Below are 24829 nucleotides of genomic sequence, written 5' to 3'. Positions count from 1 at the left end.
ATAACATAATATAGATCAGTGAGGATAAATATCCTCAGGAAGGTGGATGAACAAGAATGGTCACTCCATCCTCTGTATTATTTATATGGTATTGACAATGGACATGGGTCTCAAGTTCATTTTCAGATTGCTATTCAACATCAGTCAGTTTCAAATTACAGATATACCAAAGAGGTAGGATTTCCAGTTTTTCCTTGACACTGTGCCAAACTGTCTCAATGTCCAAAGGTCTACAGAGCAAAGCTATAAGCTCCCTTTAATTTGAACCAATTCACTTTAAAGCAATTTTACTGATCTAAAAAATATAAATGATCTTTGCAACATAAGTGCTGAAGATTTCAAACCTCCTTTTCACTCCAGCCATACACCCAGCAGACTCTCAAACAAGGTTCAGAGGGTACATGGACAAACTCACTCAGAGTGACTGGGGTTTAAAACAAACCCCCAGGAACTCCATTACTAACTGCAATGTCACATTCATCAAAAATCCTTCACTGCAAAGTTTTCATTCTCTAATCCAAAGCAAGAATGGCAAAACAACTATTTCTCCAAAACTAGGCAATGCAGTCCATTTGTGATGCATCACCAGAGTCTAAACCAGCGATCACAACTTATTCCAAGATAGCGTGAAGGCTAAGGTTACACAAGAAATTAAATCAGGTAGACCACCTGACATCAACCTAGGCACAGGAAAAGACAACAGCAGAAACAGTCTTGTCAATTCTGCACAGTCCTCCTCACTCAAACCTGGTGGCAAACGCTAAACTTGGGACAGCTGTCTCACAGACTAGTCAAGTAACAGCTTGACATGGTCATATTTACTCTAATCTCTGCAGGCCTGCCACTTACGTATCATACCAGGACATTGCTGGATATGTCCTGTCCCATGAGCAGGACAGACTCAGCAGAGGTGGTAGCACAGTGGAATACAGTCGGGAGAGAATTGCCTTGGGAATCCTCAACGCTAACTCCAGACCCCAGGAAGTCTCGTGGTTTCAGGTTAAACATGAGCAATAAAACCTGCTGATTACCACATGCCATCCTATCTTGGCTGATGAATCCTCCATGTTGAGCAATACTTGGTGGTAAAAGCACAAAATGTGCACTGGGTGGGAGATTTCAATGCCCACTAAGAGTGGTTCGGCAGCAGCACGAGTGATTGAATTGATTGGGTCCTAAAGGACACAGATGTTAGACTGGGCCTGTGGCAGGTGGTGAGGCAATCAATAAAAAGGAAAAACATACTGGTCCTCAGTCAGGAGTGTGATGGAATATTCGATTTAACATAACCTCATCACCATCTCCCAGATCATCCATAACCTCATCACCATCTGCCAGACCATCCATAACCTCATCACCTCAGGGATCTCCCATCCACCGCCTCCAACCTCATAGTCCCACAACCCCGCACCGCCCTTTTCTACCTCCTGCCCAAAATCCACAAACCTGACTGCCCCGGCCAACCCATTATCTCAGCCTGCTCCTGCCCCACCGAACTCATCTCCGCGTACCTCGACACGGTTCTGTCCCCTTTAGTCCAAGAACTCCTCACCTACATTCGGGACACCACCCACGCCCTCCACCTCCTCCATGATTTTCGCTTCCCCTGTCCCCAACGCCTTATCTTCACGATGGACATCCAGTCCCTGTACACCTCCATCCCCCATCACGAAGGACTCAAAGCCCTCCGCTTCTTCCTTTCCCGCCGCACCAACCAGTACCCTTCCACTGACACCCTCCTTCGACTGACTGAACCGGTCCTCACCCTGAACAACTTCTCTTTCCAATCCTCCCACTTCCTCCAAACTAAAGGAGTTGCCATGGGCACCCGCATGGGCCCCAGCTATGCCTGTCTCTTCGTAGGATATGTGGAACAGTCCATCTTCCGCAACTACACTGGCACCACCCCCCACCTTTTCCTTCGCTACATCGATGACTGTATCGGCGCTGCCTCGTGCTCCCACGGGGAGGTTGAACAGTTCATCAACTTTACCAACACCTTCCATCCCGACCTCAAATTCACCTGGACTGTCTCAGACTCCTCCCTCCCCTTCCTAGACCTTTCCATTTCTATCTCGGGCGACCGACTCAACACAGACATCTACTATAAATCGACTGACTCCCACAGCTACCTGGACTACACCTCCTCCCATCCTGCCCCCTGTAAAAACCCCATCCCATATTCCCAATTCCTTCGTCTCCGCCGCATCTGCTCCTAGGAGGACCAGTTCCAATACCGTACAGCCCAGATGGCCTCCTTCTTCAAGGACCGCAGATTCACCCCAGACGTGATCGACGATGCCCTCCACCGCATCTCCTCCACTTCCTGCTCCTCCGCCCTTGAGCCCCGCCCCTCCAACCGCCACCAAGACAGAACCCCACTGGTTCTCACCTACCATCCCACCAACCTCCGTTTACAGCATATCATCCGCCGTCATTTCCGCCACCTCCAAACGAACCCCACCACCAGGGATATATTTCCCTCCCCTCCCCTATCAGCGTTCCACAAAGACCACTCCCTTCATGACTCCCTCGTCAGGTCCACACCCCCCACCAATCCAACCTCCACTCCCGGCACCTTCCCCTGCAACCGCAGGAAATGTAAAACTTGCGCCCACACCTCCTCCCTCACTTCTCTCCAAGGCCCCAAGGGATCCTTCCATATCCACCACAAATTCACCTGCACCTCCACACACATCATCTATTGCATCCGCTGCACCCGATGTGGCCTCCTCTATATTGGGGAGATGGGCCGCCTACTTGCGGAACGCTTCAGGGAACACATCTGGGACACCCGGACCAACCAACCCAACCACCCCGTGGCTCAACACTTCAACTCTCCCTCCCACTCCACCGAGGACATGCAGGTCCTTGGACTCCTCCATCGGCAGAACATAACAACTCGACGGTTGGAGGAAGAGCGCCTCATCTTCCGCCTGGGAACCCTCCAACCACAAGGGATGAACTCAGATTTCTCCAGTTTCCTCATTTCCCCTCCCCCACCTTGTCTCAGTCGATTCCCTCGAACTCAGCACCGCCCTCCTAACCTGCAATCTTCTTCCTGACCTCTCCGCCCCCACCCCACTCCGGCCTATCACCCTCACCTTGACCTCCTTCCACCTATCACATCTCCATCGCCCGTCCCCCAAGTCCCTCCTCCCTACCTTTTATCTTAGCCTGCCTGGCACACTCTCCTCATTCCTGATGAAGGGCTCTGGCCCGAAACGTCGAATTTCCTATTCCTTGGATGCTGCCTGACCTGCTGTGCTTTAACCAGCAACACATTTTCAGTTCTGATGGAATATTCCCCATTTGCCTGGACAGGTTCAGCTAAGAACACTCAAACAGCCTGACACCATCCAAGATAAAGCAGCTTGCTTGATTAGCACCACATCCTCAAGCATCCATTTCCTTCGGGGCAAAAGTGAGGACTGCAGATGCTGGAAACCAGAGTTTAGATCAGAGTAGTGCTGGAAAAGCACAGCAGGTCAGGCAGCATCCGAGGAGCAGGAAAATCAACGTCTCGGGCAAAAGCCCTTCATCATTCCTGAAATGTCGATTTTCCTGCTCCACGGATGCTGCCTGACCTGCTGTATTTTTTCCAAAACCACTTTGATCTAAACTCTGATTTCCTTCACCAGCTCTCTATACATTGCTGCTACTATCTACAAAATACATTGCAGAAATTCACCAAAGGTACTTAAAAAGCACGTTCCAAGCCCACCACCACTTCAATCTTGGAGGAAAGGGCAGCAGATACTTGGGAACACCACCCCCAGCAAGCCACTCATCATCCTAACTTGGAAACATATCGCTGTTCCTTCACTGTCGCAAGATCAAAATCCTGGAATTTCCTCCCTAAGGGCATTGTGGATCACCCTACAGCATGTGGGCTACAGGAGTTCAAGGTAGCATACGACAGCGGGACTTCGGAGAACTAGGAAGAAGGCTGAAAAGCAGGACGTCCAGGGTGGTTATCTCTGGTTTGCTTCCAGTTCCTCTGGCTGGTGAGGCCAGAAACAGGGAGATAATGGATTTGAACGTGTGGCTGGGGAACTGGTACAGGAAGCAAGGATTTAAATTCTTGGATCACTGGGGTGTGTTTTGTGGTAAGCATAAATTATACAAGAGAGATGGTTTGCACCTTAATAGGTTGGGGACCAGCATTCTGGCAGGCAGGTTTGCTACTGCAACACCGCTACATTTAACTAAATAGCCGGGTGGGGGGGGGGGGGGGGGGGGGGGGGGGGCGACGACAAACTGGATGTTTAAGAAGGAAATTGAAGGGAAAGTTAGAACAAGGGAAGTCAAGAAAGACAACTGTATCAATGAAGCAGAAACTCAAAAAGGGATCGTGCTGTAAGGTTGAGTGAAATAGGAGTTGATAGGAAGGGTGAGGGCAGTGACAAATTAAAAATACTATACATGAACGCACAAAGCATTAGAAATAAGATGGATGGGCTTGAGGCTCTTTTGGAAATTGGCAGATACGATATTGTGGGAATAACTGAGACGTGGCTTCAAGTGGACAGGGCCTGGGAAATGAATATTCAAGGCTACACGTGCTATCGTAAGGACAGACTGACGAGCAGAGGGGGTGGAGTGGCCTTGTTGGTAAGGGATGATATTCAGTCCCTTGCGCGAGGGGTCCTAGAATCAGGGGATATAGAGTCAGTGTGGATAGAGCTGAGAAATTCTAAGGGCAAAAAGACCCTCTTGGGAGTTATCTACAGGCCCCCAAACAGTAGTCAGGATGTCGGATGTAAGATGAATCAGGAGCTGAAATTGGCCTGTCGCAAAGATGTTACTGCAGTTATTATGGGGGATTTCAACATGCAGCTGCAAATGTGTTGCTGGTCAAAGCACAGCAGGCCAGGCAGCATCTCAGGAATTGAGAATTCGATGTTTCGAGCATAAGCCCTTCATCAGGAATAACCTTATTCCTGATGAAGGGCTTATGCTCGAAACGTCGAATTCTCTATTCCTGAGATGCTGCCTGGCCTGCTGTGCTTTGACCAGCAACACATTTGCAGCTGTGATCTCCAGCATCTGCAGACCTCATTTTTTACTCGAAGATTTCAACATGCAGGTAGACTGGCAGAATCAGGCTGGTATTGGACCTCAAGAAAGAGACTTTGTGGAGTGCCTCAGAGATGGATTCTTAGAACAGTTGGTGCTGGAGCCGACCAGGGAGAAGGCAATTCTGGATCTGGTATTGTGCAACGAACCAGAATTGGTCAGAGACCTCGAAGTGAAGGAGCCATTGGGAAGTAGTGACCATAATACAATAATCTTCAATCTGCAATTTGAGAGGGAGAGGGTACAATCGGAATGTGACAATATTTCAGTTGAACAAAGGGAACTGTGGAGCTATGAGGGAGGTGCAATACCTTAGCAGGGGTGACAGTGAAGGAACAATGGCGGATATTTTTGTGTATAATGAAGATGCAAGAACAGTTCATTCCAAAAAGGAAGAAAGATCCCAGGAGGCAGCATGGGCGGCCATGGCTGACGAGGGAAGTTAAGAAACATATAAAGTTGAGAGAGAAAAAGTATAACATTGCAAAAATAAGTGGGAAAATGGAGGACTGGGAAGCTTTTAAAGAACAGAGGATTACTAAGAAGGAAATACGCAGAGAAAAAAATGAGGTACGAAGGTAAACTGGCCAAAAATATAAAGGAGGATAGTAAAAGCTTTTTTTGGTATGTGAAAGACAAAAAAAAGGTTAAGACTAAAATTGGGCTCTTGAAGACAGAAGCAGGGGAATATATTACAGGGAACAAAGAAATGGCAGAAGAATTGAATTGGTACTTCAGATCTGTGCTCACTGGAGAAGACACAAGCAATCTCCCTGAGGTAACAGTGGCTGAAGGACCTGAACTGTAGGGAATTTATATTTGCCAGGAATTGGTGTTGGAGAGACTCTGAAGGTTGATAAATCCCCGGGGCCTGATGGTCTACATCCCAGGGTACTGAAAGAGGTGGCTCGAGAAATCGTGGATGCGTTGGTGATTATTTTCCAGAGTTCGATAGATTCGGGATCAGTTCCTGCAGATTAGAGGGTGGCTAATGTTGTACCACTTTTTAAGAAAGGAACGAGAGAGAAAACAGGAAATTATAGACCAGTTAGTCTGACCTCAGTGGTGGGAAAGATGCTGGAGTCTATTATAAAGGATGAAATTACATCTGGATAGTAATAGGATAGGTCAGAGTCAGCATGGATTTATGAAGGGGAAATCATGCTTGACTAACCTTCTGGAATTTTTTGAGGATGTAACTCTGAAGATGGACGAGGGAGATCCAGTAGATGTAGTGTACCTGGACTTTCAGAAAGCTTTTGATAAAGTCCCACATAGGAGGTTAGTGAGCAAAGTTAGGGTGCATGGTATTGGGGGCAAAGTACTAACTTGGATTGAAAGTTGGTTGGCTGACAGAAAACAAAGAGTAGTGATAAACTGCTCCATTTCGGAATGGCAGGCAGTGACCAGTGGGGTACCGCAGGGATCAGTGCTGGGACCCCAGCTTTTTACAATATATGTTAATGATATAGAAGATGGTATCAGCAATAACATTAGCAAATTTACTGATGATACAAAGCTGGGTGGCAGGGTGAAATGTGAGGAGGATGTTAGGAGATTACAGGGTGACCTGGACAGGTTAGGTGAGTGGTCAGATGCATGGCAGATGCAGTTTAATGTTGATAAATGTATGGTTATCCACTTTGGTGGCAAGAACAGGAAGGCGTATTACTACCAAAATGGAATCAATTTAGGTAAAGGGGCAGTACTGAGAGATCTGGGTGTTCTTGTACACCAGTCAATGAAAGTAAGCATGCAGGTACAGCAGGTAGTGAAGAAGGCTAATAGCATGCTGGCCTTCATAACAAAAGGGATTGCGTATAGAAGCAAAGAGGTTCTTCAGCAGCTGTACAGGGCCCTGGTAAGACCACACCTGGAGTACTGTATGCAGTTCTGGTCTCCAAATTTGAGGAAAGACATTCTGGCTATTGAGGGAGTGCAGCGTAGGTTCACGAGGTCAATTCCTGGAATGGTGGGACTACCTTACGCTGAAAGACTGGAGCGACTGGGCTTGTATACCCTTGACTTTAGAAGACTGAGAGGAGATCTGATTGAGACATCTAAGATTATGAAAGGATTGGACACTCTGGAGGCAGGAAACATGTTTCCGCTGATGGGTGACTGCCGAACCAGAGGATACAGCTTAAAAATACAGGGTAGACCATTTAGGACAGAGATGAGGAGAAACTTCTTCACCAAGAGAGTGGTGGCTGTGTGGAATGCTCTGCTCCAGAGGGCAGTGGAGGCCCAGTCTCTGGATTCATTTAAGAAAGAGTTGGATAGAGCTCTCAAGGAGAGTGGAATCAAGGGTTATGGAGATAAGGCAGGAACAGGATACTGATTAAGGATGATCAGCCATGATCATATTGAATGGTGGTGCAGGCTTGAAGGGCAGAATGGCCTACTCCTGCACCTATTGTCTATTGTAGTTTATCTCCACCTTCTCAGGGACAACTAGGGACAGGCAGTAAATGCTGGCCAGACTGCAATGCACACATCCCACGAGTATCTTTTTTTGAAATTCATTTTCTCCACTCAATCTCTATACTTTCACTCCCATCCTCTTCTCAAACTGTCCATAAACTGGGTTTTTGGCCTCCTGTTCTATGTACCTTGATCTTCCAGGGCCTTTCTCCAGATCGCAGAGATTCAGGCACATTCTCCTCATCCCTACCACATGGTCCAAAGCTTTAGAACATAGAACATAGAAAAATACAGCGCAGTACAGGCCCTTCGGCCCTCGATGTTGCGCTGATCCAAGCCCACCTAACCTAGACTAGCCCACTATCCTCCATATGCCTATCCAATGCCCGTGTAAATGCCCATAAAGAGGGAGAGCCCACCACTGTTACTGGCAGGGCATTCCATGAACTCACGACTCGCTGAGTAAAGAATCTACCCCTAACATCTGTCCTATACCTACCTCCCCTTAATTTAAAGCTATGCCCCCTCGTAATAGCTGACTCCATACGAGGAAAAAGGTTCTCATGGTCAACCCTATCTAAATCCCTAATCATCTTATACACCTCTATCAAGTCACCCCTAAACCTTCTTTTCTCCAATGAAAACAGCCCCAAGTGCCTCAGCCTTTCTCATACGATCTTCCTACCATCCCAGACAACATCCTGGTAAACCTCCTCTGCACCCGTTCTAGTGCCTCCACATCCTTCCTATAGTATGGCGACCGAAACTGCACACAATACTCCAAATGCGGCCGCACCAGAGTCTTATACAACTGCAACATGACCTCAGGACTCCGGAACTCGATTCCTCTACCAATAAAGCCCAGTACGCCATATGCCTTCTTCACAGCACTATTTACCTGGGTGGCAACTTTCAGAGATCGGTGTACATGGACACCAAAATCCCTCTGCTCACCCACACTACCTAGTATCCGACCATTAGCCCAGTACTCCATCTTCTTGTTACTCATACCAAAGTGAATCACTTCACACTTACCTACATTGAACTCCATTTACCACCTTTCTGCCCAGCTCTGCAGCTTATCTATATCCTCACTGTCAACAACTCCACCAACTTTCCTATCATCTGCAAATTTGCTCACCCAACCTTCCTGCCCCTCCTCCAGGTCATTTATAAAAATGACAAACAGCAATGGTCCCAAAACAGATCCTTGCGGAACACCGCTAGTAACTGCACTCCAAGATGAACCTTTACCATCAACTACTACCCTCTGTCTTCTTCCAGCCAGCCAATTCCTAATCCAAACCTCCAATGCACCCTCAATGCCATACCTCCGTATTTTTTGCAGTAGCCTACCATGGGGAACCTTATCAAACGCCTTACTAAAATCCATATACACCACATCTACCGCTTTACCCTTGTCCACCTCCTTAGTCACCTTCTCAAAGAATTCAATAAGGTTTGTGAGGCACGACCTGCCCTTCACAAAACCATGCTGACTATCCTTGATCACATTATTCCTATCCAGATGTTCATAAATCCTATCCCTTACAATTCTCTCTAAGACTTTGCCCACAACAGAGGTAAGACTCAACGGCCTATAGTTAGTAGGGTTATCCCTACTCCCCTTCTTGAACAGGGGAACCACATTCGCTAACCTCCAGTCTTCTGGCACTATTCCTGTAGAGGACATAAAAATCAAGGCCAATGGCTTTGCAATCTCCTCCCTTGCTTCCCAGAGAATCCTAGGATAAATGCCATCAGGCCCAGGGGACTTATCTATTTTCACCCTTTCCAGAATTTCCAACACCTCTTCCCTACATATCTCAAAGCCACCCATTTTAATTAATTGTGACTCAATATTCACATCGGCAACAATGTCCTGTTCCTGAGTGAATACTGACGAAAAGTATTCATTCAGTGTCTCCCCCAATTTCTTCAGCCTCCACATGCAACTTCCCACTACTATCCTTGACTTGACCTATTCCTACCCTAGTCATTCTTTTATTCCTGACATACCTATAGAAAGCCTTTGGGTTTTCCCTAATCCTACCAACCAAGGACTTTTGCCCCAATTGAACCTTCACGCCTCATCTTTACATAAGCCGCCCTCTTCCCTTTAACAAGGGATTCCAATTCCTTATTAAACCACGGCTCCCTCACACGACCCTTTCCTCCCTGCCTGACAGGTACATACTTATCAAGGACACTCAATAGTTGCTCCTTGAAAAAGCTCCACATATCGATTGTACCCTTCCCTTGAAGCCTACTTTTCCAAGCCACGCATCCCAAGTCACACCTCACTGCATCATAATTTCCCTGCCCCCAGCTATAACTCTTGCCCTGTAGTGCACACTTATCCCTCTCCATCACTAGAGTAAAAGTTACCGAATTGTGGTCACTGTCTCCAAAGTGCTCACCTACCTCCAATTCTAACACCTGGCCTGGTTCGCTACCCAGAACCAAATCCAGTATGGCCTCACCTCTTGTTGGCCTGTCTACATATTGTGTCAGGAAACCCTCCTGCACACATTGGAGAAACACCGACCATCTAACGTACTCAAGCCAAAGCTTTCCCAGTCAATATCTGGAAAGTTAAAGTCCCCCATAACAACCACCCTATTACTTTCACTCTTCTCTTGAATCATCCTCGCAATCCTTTCTTCTACGTCTCTAGGACTATTAGGAGGCCTGTAGAAAACTCCTAACAGGGTGACCTCACCTTTCCTATTTCTAAGCTCAGCCCAAACTACCTCAGATGGCGAGTCTTCATCCTTCGTCCTTTCCACTGCTGTAATACTATCCTTGACAAGCAATGCCACACCTCTCCCTCTTTTACCCCCATCTCTGACCCTACTAAAACATTTAAACTCTGGAACCTGCAACAGCCAATCCTGTCCCTGATCTACCCATGTCTCCGTAATAGCCACAACATCGAAATCCCAGGTACCAACCCACGCTGCAAGTTCACCTACCTTATTTTGTATACTTCTCGCATTGAAGTATACACACTTCAAGCCACCTTCCTGTTTACAGGCACCCTCCTTCGAGATCGATGCCTTGTTCCTAACCTCCCTACACTCAAGGTCCTGTACCCTATAGCTACAGTCCAGGTTCCCATGCCCCGTAAGAGTTAGTTTAAACCCCCCCAAAGAGCACTAGCAAACCTCCCCCCAAGGATACTGGTGCCCCTCAGGTTCAGGTGTAGACCATCCTGTTTATAGAGGTCTCACCTTCCCCAGAAAGAACCCCAGTTATCCAGAAACCGGAATCCCTTCCTCCTGCACCATCCCAGTAGCCACGCATTTAACTGCTCTCTCTCCCTATTCCTTGACTCTCTATCACGAGGCACGGGTAACAAACCAGAGGCAACAACTCTTTGTTCTAACTGAGTTTCCAACCTAGCTCCCTGAAAGCCTGCCTAACATCCTCATCCCTCTTCCTACCTATGTCGTTGGTGCCAATGTGGACCACGACTTCGGGCTGCTCCCCTTCCCCCTTAAGGACCCAGAAAACACGATCAGAGACATCACGTAACCTTGCACTTGGGAGGCAACATATCAAACGTGAGTCTCTCTCGCCCCCACAAAACCACCTATCTGTGCCCCAAACTATCGAGTCTCCAATAACTAGTGCTCTGCTCTTCTCCACCCTTCCCTTCTGAGCAACAGGGACAGGCTCCGTGCCAGAGGCCTGAACCCCATTGCTTACCCCTGGTAAGTCATCCCCCCCACAAGTATCCAAAACGGTACACTTGTTCTTGAAGGGAACGGCCACAGGGGGTCCCTGCACTGGCTGCTTCCTCCCAGTCCCCCTCACTGTCACCCATCTGTCTGCAATCTTTGGAGTTACTACTTCCCTAAAGCTCCGACCTATGACCCCCTCTGCCTCCCGAATAATCCTAAGTTCATCCAACTCCAGCTCTAGTTCCCTAACACGGTCTTGGAGGAGCTGGAGATGGGTGCACTTCCTGCAAGTGTAATCAGCAGGGACGACCATGGCATCCCTCACCTCAAACATGTTGCAAGAGGAACATTGCACTGCCTTCACTGCCATCCCTCTAAAAGTAACCTTTTAAAAAAAACTAGGTCTAAACACGAGAATAAGCAAAATGCAGCACTTTCTGCAAGGATCGATGACCGTGGTTCTTGCCTCCAACTTACTCAGTTGGAATGTCCATGATCACCAGGAAGAGAAAAGGCTCAGTGCTGATTCTGGGCAAAATCCAACATTGATCTCAAAAATTACTCTCCCCGATACCGAGCATTCATCTTGCCTGAGCTTCCCTATACCTGCCCTTTAACAGTTATATATAGTTCTCAGAAATCCCATGGATTCTAACACATCACCAGACGTTCTTCCTAGGTTTCCACTTCTAGGTCTTCTCTACTTTGATGAACACATCCTTCATATTTACCTTCCCCATATGGTTCCATCACTTGTCTCAAAAGATGTGCCACATGTGATGTTTCTTTAGTACATGACTCTAAACTGAACTCAGTCTATGGCCCATGCCTTGAAGATGTGTGATTGCACGTTAACGCACAGGTAATGTTTGCACTGGAATGCCTTTCTCTTCCTTCTAATACTAGATCTAAAATGTTTTGCCTCCATGGCCTTGGAGTTTTCTCTCCTACATTACAAAACTGAGTAACTTGGTCAGGACCTGTACATCACGTTCACCGAGACAGGTGCATACCCCCATTGGCATGTCATCCAGTCTTACTGCTTTGTTGCACTTCATTCTGTTTTGTGCTGTTCTGATTTTTCCAGCTGAAATTCTTGTCATCATTTCTTTGCAGGGACGTCCTCTGTCTTTCTGTTATCCTGACTGTCAAGTCTGAATATGCAATTTACCATCGGCTGAATTAGCAGATGGATTTTGTGATGTACCTCTTTATCAGTGTCATTTTTGGATTAGATAGCTTCTTGGATTTTCTTCATTCATCAGCCAGTTGAAGTATTCACTTCACATCTCTTTGACTTCATCCTCTTTCACTAAAGGTTAACTGATTGTGTGTATATTTTCTTAGGTAATCACAAGCAGCTGTTATTCTAAATACAAGTTGTCGTCCTTCTTTTATATCTAGACTTCCACATATTTTTCTAAGGAACAGGCGATTCGACGTTTCGGGCATAAGCCCTTCTTCAGGAATTCCTGAAGAAGGGCTTATGCCCGAAACGTCGAATCTCCTGCTCCTCGGATGCTGCCTGACCTGCTGCGCTTTTCCAGCAACACATTTTCAGCTCTGATCTCCAGCATCTGCAGACCTCACTTTCGCCTTCCATATATTTTTGCCTTTTTCTACAGTTCTTGATCTTCTTTGAAACTTGACTGCTTGTTTCTTTTATAAATAATTCTTCTTTATGACAACACATATGAAATATATTGATCTCATGTGAAGGTGTTGGATTTAAGTGTTGGAAAACGGCCCTCACTTCCCAAACATTAGAAGTTACCCATCTCAAAAATCTGACACTGATAATATCATATGCCAACTGAGCCCACGGTAAATAACGTATCTGATTTTAAGAATCATGGGAACAGACCCATCAATAAATTCAAAGTCTATCAAGGCTGTTGTTCTCTATAATAGTGATACTTGGACCAATTAGAAACACCATATCAACAACATTGACACTGCCTCAGAAAGAACTTGCGAATCAAATGGGAGGACAAAAAGAGCAAGCATGAGCACCCTCCATGGCAAAGATGTCAACTATAAAAAGCATAACAGTCTCACGTCAGCAACAATGGAGGGATCATGTCATCAGCGTGTTCAGCTCAAGGCCGACTGATCAGTTTCTCTGTTGAGGTACAGCAGAGATCTAGTCACACAGGAGACAAAGGAAACATGCCTGAAAGGATCTCAAAGCCTCCATGAAGGTCTAAGATGACCCGGGGCTTCCAGGTACTTGCTACTTCAACATACCACTAGTGTTCCCATGCCAACATTTCTGTCACAGGTCTGCTGCAGTGGTCCAGTTAGCCTCAGCTCAAGCTTGAACAACATCTCATTTCCCAATTGGAGACCCTGCAGCCTGTAGGACTCAACACAGAGTTCAATACCTTCAGAGCCTGATTCCAGCCTTCCATGTTTTTACCCACCCCATACCCAGTCCTGTTACAACAGGTTTTTAGCACAAATCACCCATTCTCACCTACTCCTAGGCCTATTACCACATTATATGGATTATTTTCACTGCAGCTCACCCATTCTTTCCTACTCTTAGCTGAAAATGTGTTGCTGGTCAAAGCACAGCAGGCCAGGCAGCATCTCAGGAATAGGAAATTCGACGTTTCGAGCATAAGCCCTTCATCAGGAATTGATTCCTGATGAAGGGCTTATGCTCGAAACGTCGAATTCCCTATTCCTGAGATGCTGCCTGGCCTGCTGTGCTTTGACCAGCAACACATTTTCAGCTGTGATCTCCAGCATCTGCAGACCTCATTTTTTACTCGAAGATTTCCTACTCTTAGCTCTTATTATCATTTTTATTCAGCTTTTCTCTGTTCTGGCCTGCTGCACATACCTCCTTGTTTACCTACCCGTTTCATACTTCTCCCGAGGCTCCATCTCCACCTATTCGTTCATCTCTCTGCCCAGTCTCACCCCTCCCCCACCTCGTCTTCAGTATAAATACCAGTTTTCCCTAGCTGCTAACAGTTCTGAAGAATCATCACTGAACTCAAAGTTAGATCCCCTTTCTCGCCAAAGATGCTGCCAGACTTGCTGAGTTTCACCAGCAATTTCTGTCTTTGCTTCATGAAGGTCTGTTCTATCAATGTCAACACATGAGAAATCAATGCCCAATCATGAATAAAAATGTGCTCAATCATCAATAATGGTGTGAACAAAAGAATCACAGAGAAGGGAGATAGACACTTGCTTAAGGATTACTTAAGTCAACAATCTGGAACCATCTTTACTGGCCAGTAACTGACGTCCTCACTATGGGGGAACAAGAAAGTCTATCATACGATTCATAAGCCATCAGTAAACATATATCTAACTATTACACCACAGTTAAACACGCCATTCGGCAGGAAGAACCATCCTTGATTGCCATTTATGTCTGGACACATGGGGATGTGACTGTTCAAAAGAATTACTACCAGTTCCCACTTCACATGGATTATGGCAACATTGACCATGAAACTGTGTAGACTGCTTTTTTGCGAGGGATTTCAGAGGATTTGCATCACAAAAGACTTCTAATGATCTTAAAGTTCTCAGTTGCAGACTAAGCTGCCAAGTGTTCCCAGCACTTTCCTTCATAAAGCAGAAACACATAAACACAGCTAATTCAATGTGCACTATTATACAAGGGTACAGTTGCAACATGATGTCCCAACTCCCATACGCAATGTTCGAACCAAAGGCAAGTGTGCCAAACACCTTCACCACCCTGTCTGCCAGTGACTCCAATTTCAAGGAACTATGCACCTGCACCCCTAGGTCTCTTTGTTTGGCAAGACTCCCCAGCGTCCTGTCATTAACTGTATACGTTCTGCTGTGGATTGCCTTATCAAAATGCACTACCTCACAAGTATGTAAATAATTTTAACCTGTTCATCCTCAGCAGCAACACTGATTTTTTTGTTGAATTCTGTAACACTACCTTAGTCCATTGCAGGATAATTCTACTAATACTTGGCATTTTTCTGTAGTCAAAGGTTCATAAAAATTGTGACCTGCTGCAACAGCAGCAATTTCCAATTCTATAGCACCTCAAAAGCCACTTTGCAGTCACATTATTGATCAAAATCTGACACCAAGCCGAAGTGATATGAAAAGTGAAATGACTAGAAGTTCGTTAAAAGGAGAGAGAGAAGTGGAAATGGAGAGCAGTTTGGGGAAGGAACTCTCGATCTTAGAGCCCAGGCAGCCCAAGACATTCAGAAATGGGGGCATTTAAGACCAGGGGTAAATTCGAAAAGCAAGGATGAAAATTTGGGAAGGCACCATGATATGATCCCACTCGCTTTCTACTGCTAAGCTGGAGTAAAATGCTGCTCACACAGCAAGATCCTGATCTCAGGTAAGTGTACAGACTTTATCAAGTGAGTTTCAACTCAGCTTGGAATAAGAGTATTTAATTTGACAATTTTACTCAACACACAGAGAAAATGTTGGAGAAATTCACATCTTTGCAATGGTTTCCTCTTAAAATGGAGTGAGGTATATTGTGTGTCAAAACTCGGAGTTTAATCATGCATGCATTCATAGTATTCACCACCCAACAGCACTAAATTCTGAAATTAGGGACAAGATGTGGATACATTCTCTATATTCTTGCAGTCATAATTCACACCTTGTTCAACATAAAAATTCACCATTAAGTAAACTGCTGACATTCTCATCTCATTAATGACTTCCCTGTGATGCAAAAAATACTGGTACAGTCTGTTCTGTTTGTACAGATTAGTATACTTCCCTAATTAAGTTAAAAATCACACAATACCAGGTTATAGTCCATCAGCAGCTACCTGAAGTGCTCTGAAAGCTAGTGCTTCCAAATAAACCTGGTGTTGCGTGATTTTTAACTTATTAGATTAATGTGGTGCTAGAAAAGCATAGCCAGTCAGGCAGCATCCGAGAAGCAGGAAAATCATCGTTTCGGGCAAAAGCCCTTCATCAGGACTGTCAGTCCTCACTTTTGCCTAGTTGATTTTTAACTTTGTTTGTCCCAGTCCAACACTGGCTCCTCCACATCATCCTTAATTAAGAGTGGAGCTGGAAAAAGCACAGCAGACCAAGCAGCAGCCGGGGAGGGGGGGACAGTCAACCTTTCAGGTCAGAACCTTTCATCAGGACTGGGGGAAGGAGGCTATGAAATAAACGGAGTGGGGTGGGATAGCGATAGGTGGGTCTGTCTCAGGGTGTGGTCGAACAGCTTCAGGACTAAGGAGATGACCAGGGACTTGCAGTGGGAGACATGCACCCATCGTCATCCCACCCACCTTTCCCATAGCCCCTACACCTTCCCTCTATTTATTTTGACAAACTCTTCCCTCTCCCAGTCCTGATGAAAAGTTCTGACCTGAAACGTTAACTCATCTCTTCCTCCGATGTTCCTTGACCTATTTTTTTTCCAGCTCCCCTGTTTACCCACTCTGATCCCCAGCATCTGCAGTTCTCACTACTTCCCTAATTAATACAAATAACAATTTTACAAATAAAGAAAACAATTTCAACCCATTTGATTGCCAAGCTGAAATTAAACTCTACCAGTAATACTATATCCCTCATCCAAAATATTCTAGAGCAAGGAGACAAGAAGCCTCAACATAATGGCTTACTGTTTAGCTTCTGTCCAATATAGTCCAAATGAAATCAATTAAATTTCTAAACTTTTAAGTTGAATATCAATACAATATCATCAAAAATAACCACAATACCAAACAATTAGGAGGTCATTCAATCACTAAGAGAATGAACACCATTGGTGATACTAGAGATCTGAGTATCTCTTACAGTTCATTAAAATTTAGATCTTACGATCGAATTCAGTTTTTCAAATGTGCCACAGGATAAAAACACAAATATGTTTCCACTTTTTAAATTCATTACATTTAAGCATTTCTTTCTTTGCAGTTTGGTCAAAACATGACAAAATATTTGCAACTCAACTTGCTTATCTGGTCCATGTGTCAAACACTCATTCATAAAATGAGTTAGTTTAAATGATTCCATACATATAGCATAAAATAAAATACATTGAGTCATACAGCCAGAAATTGACCTTCGCGTCCAACTCATCCATACCAACCAAATTCCCAAACAAAAGTAGCTCCATTGGCCCGATTTTGGCCCATATCTCTTCAATCCTTTCCTATTCATGTACCTGTCCAAATGGTTTTTAGATGTTGTAATTGTACCTGCATCCGCCACTTCCTCTGGCAGCTCATTCCACACGTAAACCACCCTATGTTAAAAAATTGTCCCTCAGATCCCTTTTAAATCTTTTCCTCTCACTTTAAAATTACGCCCTCTAATTTTGATCTCTCCTATCCTATGGAAAAGATGTTTGCTATTCACCGAATCTATGCCCCTCATGATTTTATAAACCTCTATAAGGTTGCCCCTCAGCCTCTCATGCTCCAGTGGAAGAAGATCCAGCCTATCAGCCTCTCCTTTATAACTCAAACCCTCCCGTCCCAGCAACATCCTCATTTATCTTTTCTGAATCTTCTCCAGTTTAATAATATCCTTCCTATAGCAGGGCAACCAGAGCTGTACAAAGAACTCCAGAAGTGGCCCCATTGAAGTCCTGGACAACTTCAACAAGCCTAAATAAAGATTAATGTAACTGTATAAATGCTGTTGAACTGCTATAACGCAGTTTATCATCATTGTTTCAAGGGCAGAGGGAGGAATAAATGTTGTTATAGCCAGTGACACTGAATGTTAAAAATACAATGATACCTCGAATACAAACATTTCACAAGTTTAATCAAAATCCTACTTATACAATGTTTTTGACAGTCCTTTTTCAGAAAGCACTTCCTTAATATCTACAATACATGGTTACAACATTCTCTAAATGTTTTGACAAGTGCTTTACAAACTGGAAACTTAATAGAGAACCTAAATCATGTTACCATCCACAAATCAGAAAATAAAATCCAGTTTTGTCAATACCTTTATTCAACTACTCTACTCCGTGCCAAGTCATGAATGGTTTGATTGGGAGCTCTAGGTACAGTTATAAGTTATATTTAACAAACTGGTTTATTGGCTCACCTGTACTTTGTGATTCCATTGGCTTGTGGCGGATGCTTTTCCTGTTCGGACATACTTGACCTCTCACAATTGCTGCAGTTCAAAGGCTCGTCCTCTGCTGACTGGCTTGTTACAGTTTCAAATCCACTCAGAGAGTCCACAGAGTCAGAATCTGCATTCAGAAACAAGCCATGTTAATGCAGCTGTGTGGTCTTGCTTTGAAATGTAGTCTAACTGATACCATTCACTCTGCACCAAGCTCTGAAACCTGACTCTGTACAGTATTGTTTACAGAATCCTTCTGGTGATAGTCTAAATTTACATTGAACCTGACTTGCATATGGCCATTCTCAAAAACAGTGCTGAAGATTCACCCAAACGTAACCAAACCACGGTGAGCAAAATACTTCATCGGCCCCCTTCCTTTGACATTACATGTAACACAAACGCACAGACCAGTTTTAAATCTTGTCATTGCACTTTGTGGAACTGAAGATCTGTGTGACAGGCCTTATTACAGACTAAATATTTGTTGTACATGTTTTACGTTTACAAAGATCACAAGAACAGTAAATGTCAGCATTGTCAGTTTACAATAATGATTTTCACCAACAGTACCAGATCATTAAAGTCATGCATTTGCTGCAGAATACAAAATGCCTCTTGCTCATGAATTTTAAGTGAGAATGGTTGACGTCAATGGAATCCAAAGCCAACTGCTTCAGCTGAGCCAGCTTTGCAATGAACTTCCACTGATCTTATTCACAGGTCAGCCAATTCGACAACGTTGAGGCAATAAGGTACTTTAAAAAAGCAAATTATCAAAAATAAAGAAAAATAATTTGATGGTCTCATTTTCAAACTGTTCCCCTAAAAATAGCTAGGAAAGATAGGCAAAATTAGTGAACATAAACCTTTTTTGCTATTGCTGTTAGAGGGTAAATAGGTCAAGGAACATAAATTGGTTTTAAGCTTGCCATTGCAAACTAGTTGGAGAAAAAACAGATTCACATTAGTCTGCTGGAATAATAATAATAAGCAATAGATCATGAACAGTATGTTATTGACGTGGCCTAAGCCTGACAGATGCAGTAACTCTGTTCACAAACTCTGTTTTGGAGTTGTTCACAATCCAATATCTCCTTTCTGCAAAATGGCCCTATAGCATTAAAAATATCAGTTCTGACAATCTACACAAAACACTCAAATAATATTTCAATTTTCTCACTCCACTAGGTTTAGCTCAGCTGCAGGAACAGCACATTATTTTCTACTTAAGTACTTTACAATCTTCAGGATTCGACACTCAGTTTCAATAACTTTGGATCAGAAACTCTGGCCTCCATTTTGATGTTCCACTGTCTTGTTTACTTGGATTTAACTCTCAGCAGAGCATTCTGCTGTTAGCACCTTCCATTAACACCTATTTTTTATCTATGTTTCTCCTCTACTACTTTGCCTTTTGCTGCAGGCACTTTACCACCTGCTCCAGCTCCTTCTCTCCCATACCATGAAAACTATCACTTTTACAGCCCCCTTCAGTTCCAAAGAAGAGTTACATTACACTGGAAATATTAACTCTGTTCCTCCTTGCACAGATGCAGCCAGACCAGCTGAGTTGTCTCGCATTTCCTACTTTTACTTTTTTTTTTACCCCCAGCATCCACTCCATTTTCTTTAATGTCAGTGTTTACACCATTGCTACCTTGCAAATGTTTAGCTGGGTTGTTTTGTGGCACGGGTTGTCAATGTGATTCTAGGTATCGGAGTGCCTCTGAAACGTACTTAAAACTATAAATGCTTGAACAGAATACATCAACAGGAGCTGGGAATTCATCCGAGATGAAGTCACCAGCATTTGCTTCAGGGATTATAGTTTACAAGGTGCAGGATGGAAACTACTTCCACAATACATCTCTCTCTCACAATACACAGAACTTATCTACCGAAGTTGAAAAAAACAAATCATCATGAAACAGATACAGGAGAGAAAAAAACAAGGAAGAGAAAACTATAATGAGGAGGAGACTGCATGCATGAAAGCAAGTGAAAGCAAAATCTGCAGTGAAAGCTATTTGCACTGATTTCCAATGTTAAGTGAGTAAAGATGCTTCTGAGAATTTTTTTTTCCATGTTTGTTACATGAGGATTTAGCACTATTGCCTGAGGTTAATACAAGTTGGCAGATAAAAGCAGACTTCTATAAATTATTTAAATCTAGTTTGCCATTTCTCCACTTCTGTTCAAATTCTCTTTGGATTTTTTTTCTCCTTTAATATCTTTTCTCCCTCTATTTTTCTACCTTTTGGAATTCCATTTCCAATTACCTGAACAGCAACTCAAAGCTCACTGATTTATCCATTGTTCCACCTGGACTACCCACCTCTTGGGTATTTCCCCGGAATTCAACTGCTTCAATATTAAATGTATGATGCCTGCCTTCTCAGTTCACTCCAAATTCAGTTAGCTGGCTAACTCTGCTGGTGTAGTTTTACCCGCAGTATCAGAGAAACTTCTGACACTTGCAAAAAGTCTTTAATAATTTTTGGTGCTATGTTAAATCTGCATAAGAACTTGGGACCAGATTACCTTAAAGCACATCAAAATCCAATTTCAGACCTACATTGTCTGTATTTCAAGATCCCAGATGAGCCCCCAATTGTATTACAACACAGCAATAGCAAGCCAAATCAAAACAGCCTCACTACCATTGGATTCACAACTGTGAAATGAAAACATTCAAATTAAAACCTTCAAATGTGCACAATTGTTCCTAACCAGACGTTATGAACAATAGGCCTCAGATACCAAGTTTATAACGTAAACAAAAAATAATAATTTATAAATAATCTAACTTTCACAGACCATAGATAAAAAAGGCAATCTAATTAATATATATGATCAAAACCCAATCATCTTTGATCATTAAATCTCCATTCGACACCAACAGGGATTTTTTTTTTGATTAAAGAATTGCAATTATAGCAATCCTCTGAAGACATCTATTTATTTCTGAAAAACAAGTCTTTTTGTCAGAATGTCAACAAGTTGATAACTGAAGAGAAATGAGAGAGTGCAAAACCAAAAAAAAGGAGTCTGGAAACCTTCCTGAGAAAAGTGCCTCTTGCCCAAACCCAGTCAGCCACATTGACGGTTTTCTCTTGTAGTCGAGAATGTGGGTGCTGGAAAAGCACAGGTCAGGCAGCATCCAAGGAACAGGAGAACTGACGTTTCAGGCAAAAGCCCTTCATCAGGATTCTCCTGCTCCTCGGATGCTGCCTGACCTGTGTTTTTCCAGCACCACGCTCTCAACTCTAATCTCCAGCATCTGCAGTCCTCACTTACTCCGTTTTCTCTTGTATTTTCAACATGCTCTGTGATTGGCTGGCGAGTACCAGTATTTCCTTGATTGACCAATTCAACATCCAATCAGTCCTGAGCAATAGCATCATCTCGGTGCTGAATTGTCTCAAGTATCTTTAGAGCTATAATTAACCTATATTATCTTTCCAGGACAGTTTTCAACAGCAAATACCTGTCTTTTGCTCTCACCTTTTCTTTATTAAAAACAAGCTGCTGGTCAAAGTTCAATTCCCAGTCCCAAACCAGAAATGAGGAAAACAAAACAAAGTAATAGTAGTCTCAGCACGGAGTGCATATGGGGATAATGGATGAACAGGCTTATTGATTAGATTAGATTACTTAGTGTGGAAACAGGCCCTTTGGCCCAACAAGTCCACACCGACCCGCCGAAGCGCAACCCACCCATACATTTACCCCTTACCCCTTACCACTATGGGCAATTTAGAATGGCCAATTCACCTGACCCGCACATCTTTGGACTGTGGGAGGAAACCGGAGCACCCGGAGGAAACCCACGCAGACACGGGGAGAACGTGCAAACTCCACACAGTCAGTCGCCTGAGTCGGGAATTGAACCCGGGTCTCCAGGCGCTGTGAGGCAGCAGTGCTAACCACTGTGCCACCGTGCTGCCCAGTTAGGATACAGACAGCAGAGTTTTGTGTGAACTTAAGCTGATGTAGAACGGACCTTCTGAGTTTCTCCAGCATTCGGTTTGTTTCAAATTTCCAGTATCTGCAGCTATTGCTTTTTCTCCATCTTATCAAGGAATGAAAATCAAGGGTCTTTGAGTATCACATGAAGTGTTACTCTATTTTTGTCTCATTTATGGTGCAGTTTGATTTAGTGTAAATGGAAATGGCATATGATCCAGATCATCAGGCTGCTGGAGGTGTGGATTATAAAATGCAAAATTAGATTAGATCCCATCACACGGTGTAATTCCAATTTCATCAACTTCTGGAAAGTAATCAATTTTATATAATGGGTAGCTGTTGTGCTTACCTGATTCAGTCTTTCAGTTCTTATGCTGCTATTTTAGTTTAAGTTTGGATATATTTTTCAATTTAATTCCACATTATTTAATATAAATTCCACATCAGGGTAATACGGTTGGTGGCGCATTGTGTGAAAATGTGACATGCTAACAGTGTAAAAGTACACAGAACAACTATTAAGTGCATTATAGATAACCTTCCTTTAAAAGATTAAGCTAATCGGTTTGTCACTTTCCTTCTCATTGTTAAGACAGTCTCTAATCAGATTAGTTAATTTGCCTCCATCTCTCCACAGATGATCCATTTTCATTAACCTATTTTTCTATCAACCTGTTCAGAATGTTATAACATACCTAAAGCAAGTGGGACTTAAACCAGGGCCTCGAACCTGGGCCTCCTGGTCCAGGATAACAGATACTACCACTCAAATTTAAGTCATCTACAATAGCTGTTCCACTTGTGCTCTTCTGCTGGAGCCACCACTAAACTTCTCAATCACTTGCAGAGGCACAAGCAATGATGCACATTACCGAGAGCTGACTAATCACCTTCAACTCAGCAAATCATGAGCCGATTGCTTGGTTCTACTCAAACAGAGATGATGGGGAAAAGCCAAGTGGAATGGAGGGTTATTAGATCAGCCAGGATTTTATTTAACCGTGGGACAGATTTGAAAGGCTTAATGTTCTCCTTCTACTCTGATGTCTTATGGTTTGGGGATTTTTATTTGCTATATGATAAAAACTCATGCTCCAATTTTTCAATCCATCTCAATCCCACCAGCAAACTACTGAAAGCGAGATGATAGGGGCAAATGGCCTAGTAGTAATGGCCTGTGGACCAGTTTTTTATTTAAACTCATTCATTTTGTGGGATGTGGGCATCGCTGGCTGGGCCAGCATTTATCGCCAGTCCCTAGTTGCCCTTGAGGTGGTGAGGTGAGGTGTCTTTTTGAACCACTGCAGTCCACCTGCTGTGGGTTGATCCACAATGCCTTTAGGGATAGAATTCCAGGATTTTGACCCAGCAACAGTGAAGGAGCACAGATATATTTCCAAGTCAGGATGAAGAATGACTTGGAGGGGAGTGTTTGCAGGGAGTGATCTTCCCATGTGTCTGCTGCCCTTGTCCTTGGAGATAGAAGTGGTCGTGGTTTGGAAGGTGCTACCAGAGGATCTTTGTGAATCTGTCGATTGGAAACACTGCTACTACTGAGTGTGTGGTGGAGGGAGTGGATCCTTGTGGATGAGGTGCCAATCAAGTGGGCTGCTGTGTCCTGGATGGTGTCACGTTTCTTGAGTGTTGTTGGAGCTGCACTCATCCAGATGTGAGGAATATTCCTGATGAAGAGCTTATGCTTAACATGTTTCCTCTCTTGCTCCTCGGACGCTGTCTGACCAGCTGTGCTTTTCCAGCACCGACTCTGACAGTATTCCATCACACTTCTGACTTGTGCCTTGCAGGTGGCGGACAGGCTTTGGAGAAGGCGGGAGGTCTGTTACTCACTGCAGGATCTGACCTGCTTTTTTAGCCAGTGTGTTTATGTAGCGAGTCCATTTAAGTTTCTGGTCAATAATAATCCCCAGGATGTTGACAGTGGGGGATTCAGAGATGGTAACACCATTCAATGTCAAGGGATGGTGGTTAGGTTGTCTCTTATTGGTGATATTCATAGCCTGGCATTTGTGTGGTGAAATGTTACTTGTCACCTATTAGCCCAAACCTGGATATTGTCCAGATCTTGTTGCGTTTGGACATGGACAGCTTCAGTATCTAAGGAGTTGCAAATGGTGCTGAACATTAGGGATGTTCACTGATGATTGCGCACTTCAGACGTTACAATGGAGGGAAGGTTATTGATGAACTATTAAAAATGGTTGGGCCTAGGATACTAAGCTGAGGAGCTCCTGCTGAAATGGCTTGGAGTTGAGATACTAACCCCAACGACCATGACCACCTTTCCTTTGTGTCTGGTAAGACTCCAATCACCGGAATTTGCCCTCGAATACCGATTGAGTCCAGTTTTGCCAAGGCTTCTTGATGCCACACTCTGTCGAATACAGCCTTGATGTTAAGGGCTGTCATTCTCCCCTCACCTCTGGAATTCAGCTCTTTTATCCATGCCTGAACCAAGGCTGTAATGAGGTCACAAGCTAAGTGGTCTTGTCGAGACACAGGTAATGTTTTTGGGACCTGGGCTTGAATCCACCACAGCAGATCGTTGAATTTGGAATTTGAAT

General features: G+C 44.0%; 1 protein-coding gene across 3 annotated transcripts in view; it reads right to left on the bottom strand.

The window, feature by feature from the left end:
• Positions 1-24829, bottom strand: part of osbpl1a (oxysterol binding protein-like 1A) — a 217741-nt gene that overhangs the window by 56337 nt on the left and 136575 nt on the right. For all 3 annotated transcript variants that reach the window (XM_060823911.1, XM_060823912.1, XM_060823913.1), the window contains exon 17: positions 18252-18402. In XM_060823911.1, coding sequence (XP_060679894.1) covers positions 18252-18402 — 151 coding nt within the window. The remainder of the gene's footprint in view (positions 1-18251; positions 18403-24829) is intronic.

The sequence above is a fragment of the Hemiscyllium ocellatum genome, chromosome 4 (assembly GCF_020745735.1).
Source record: "Hemiscyllium ocellatum isolate sHemOce1 chromosome 4, sHemOce1.pat.X.cur, whole genome shotgun sequence".
Lineage (NCBI taxonomy): Eukaryota > Metazoa > Chordata > Chondrichthyes > Orectolobiformes > Hemiscylliidae > Hemiscyllium > Hemiscyllium ocellatum.
This window is presented reverse-complemented; position numbering and strand designations above follow the sequence as displayed.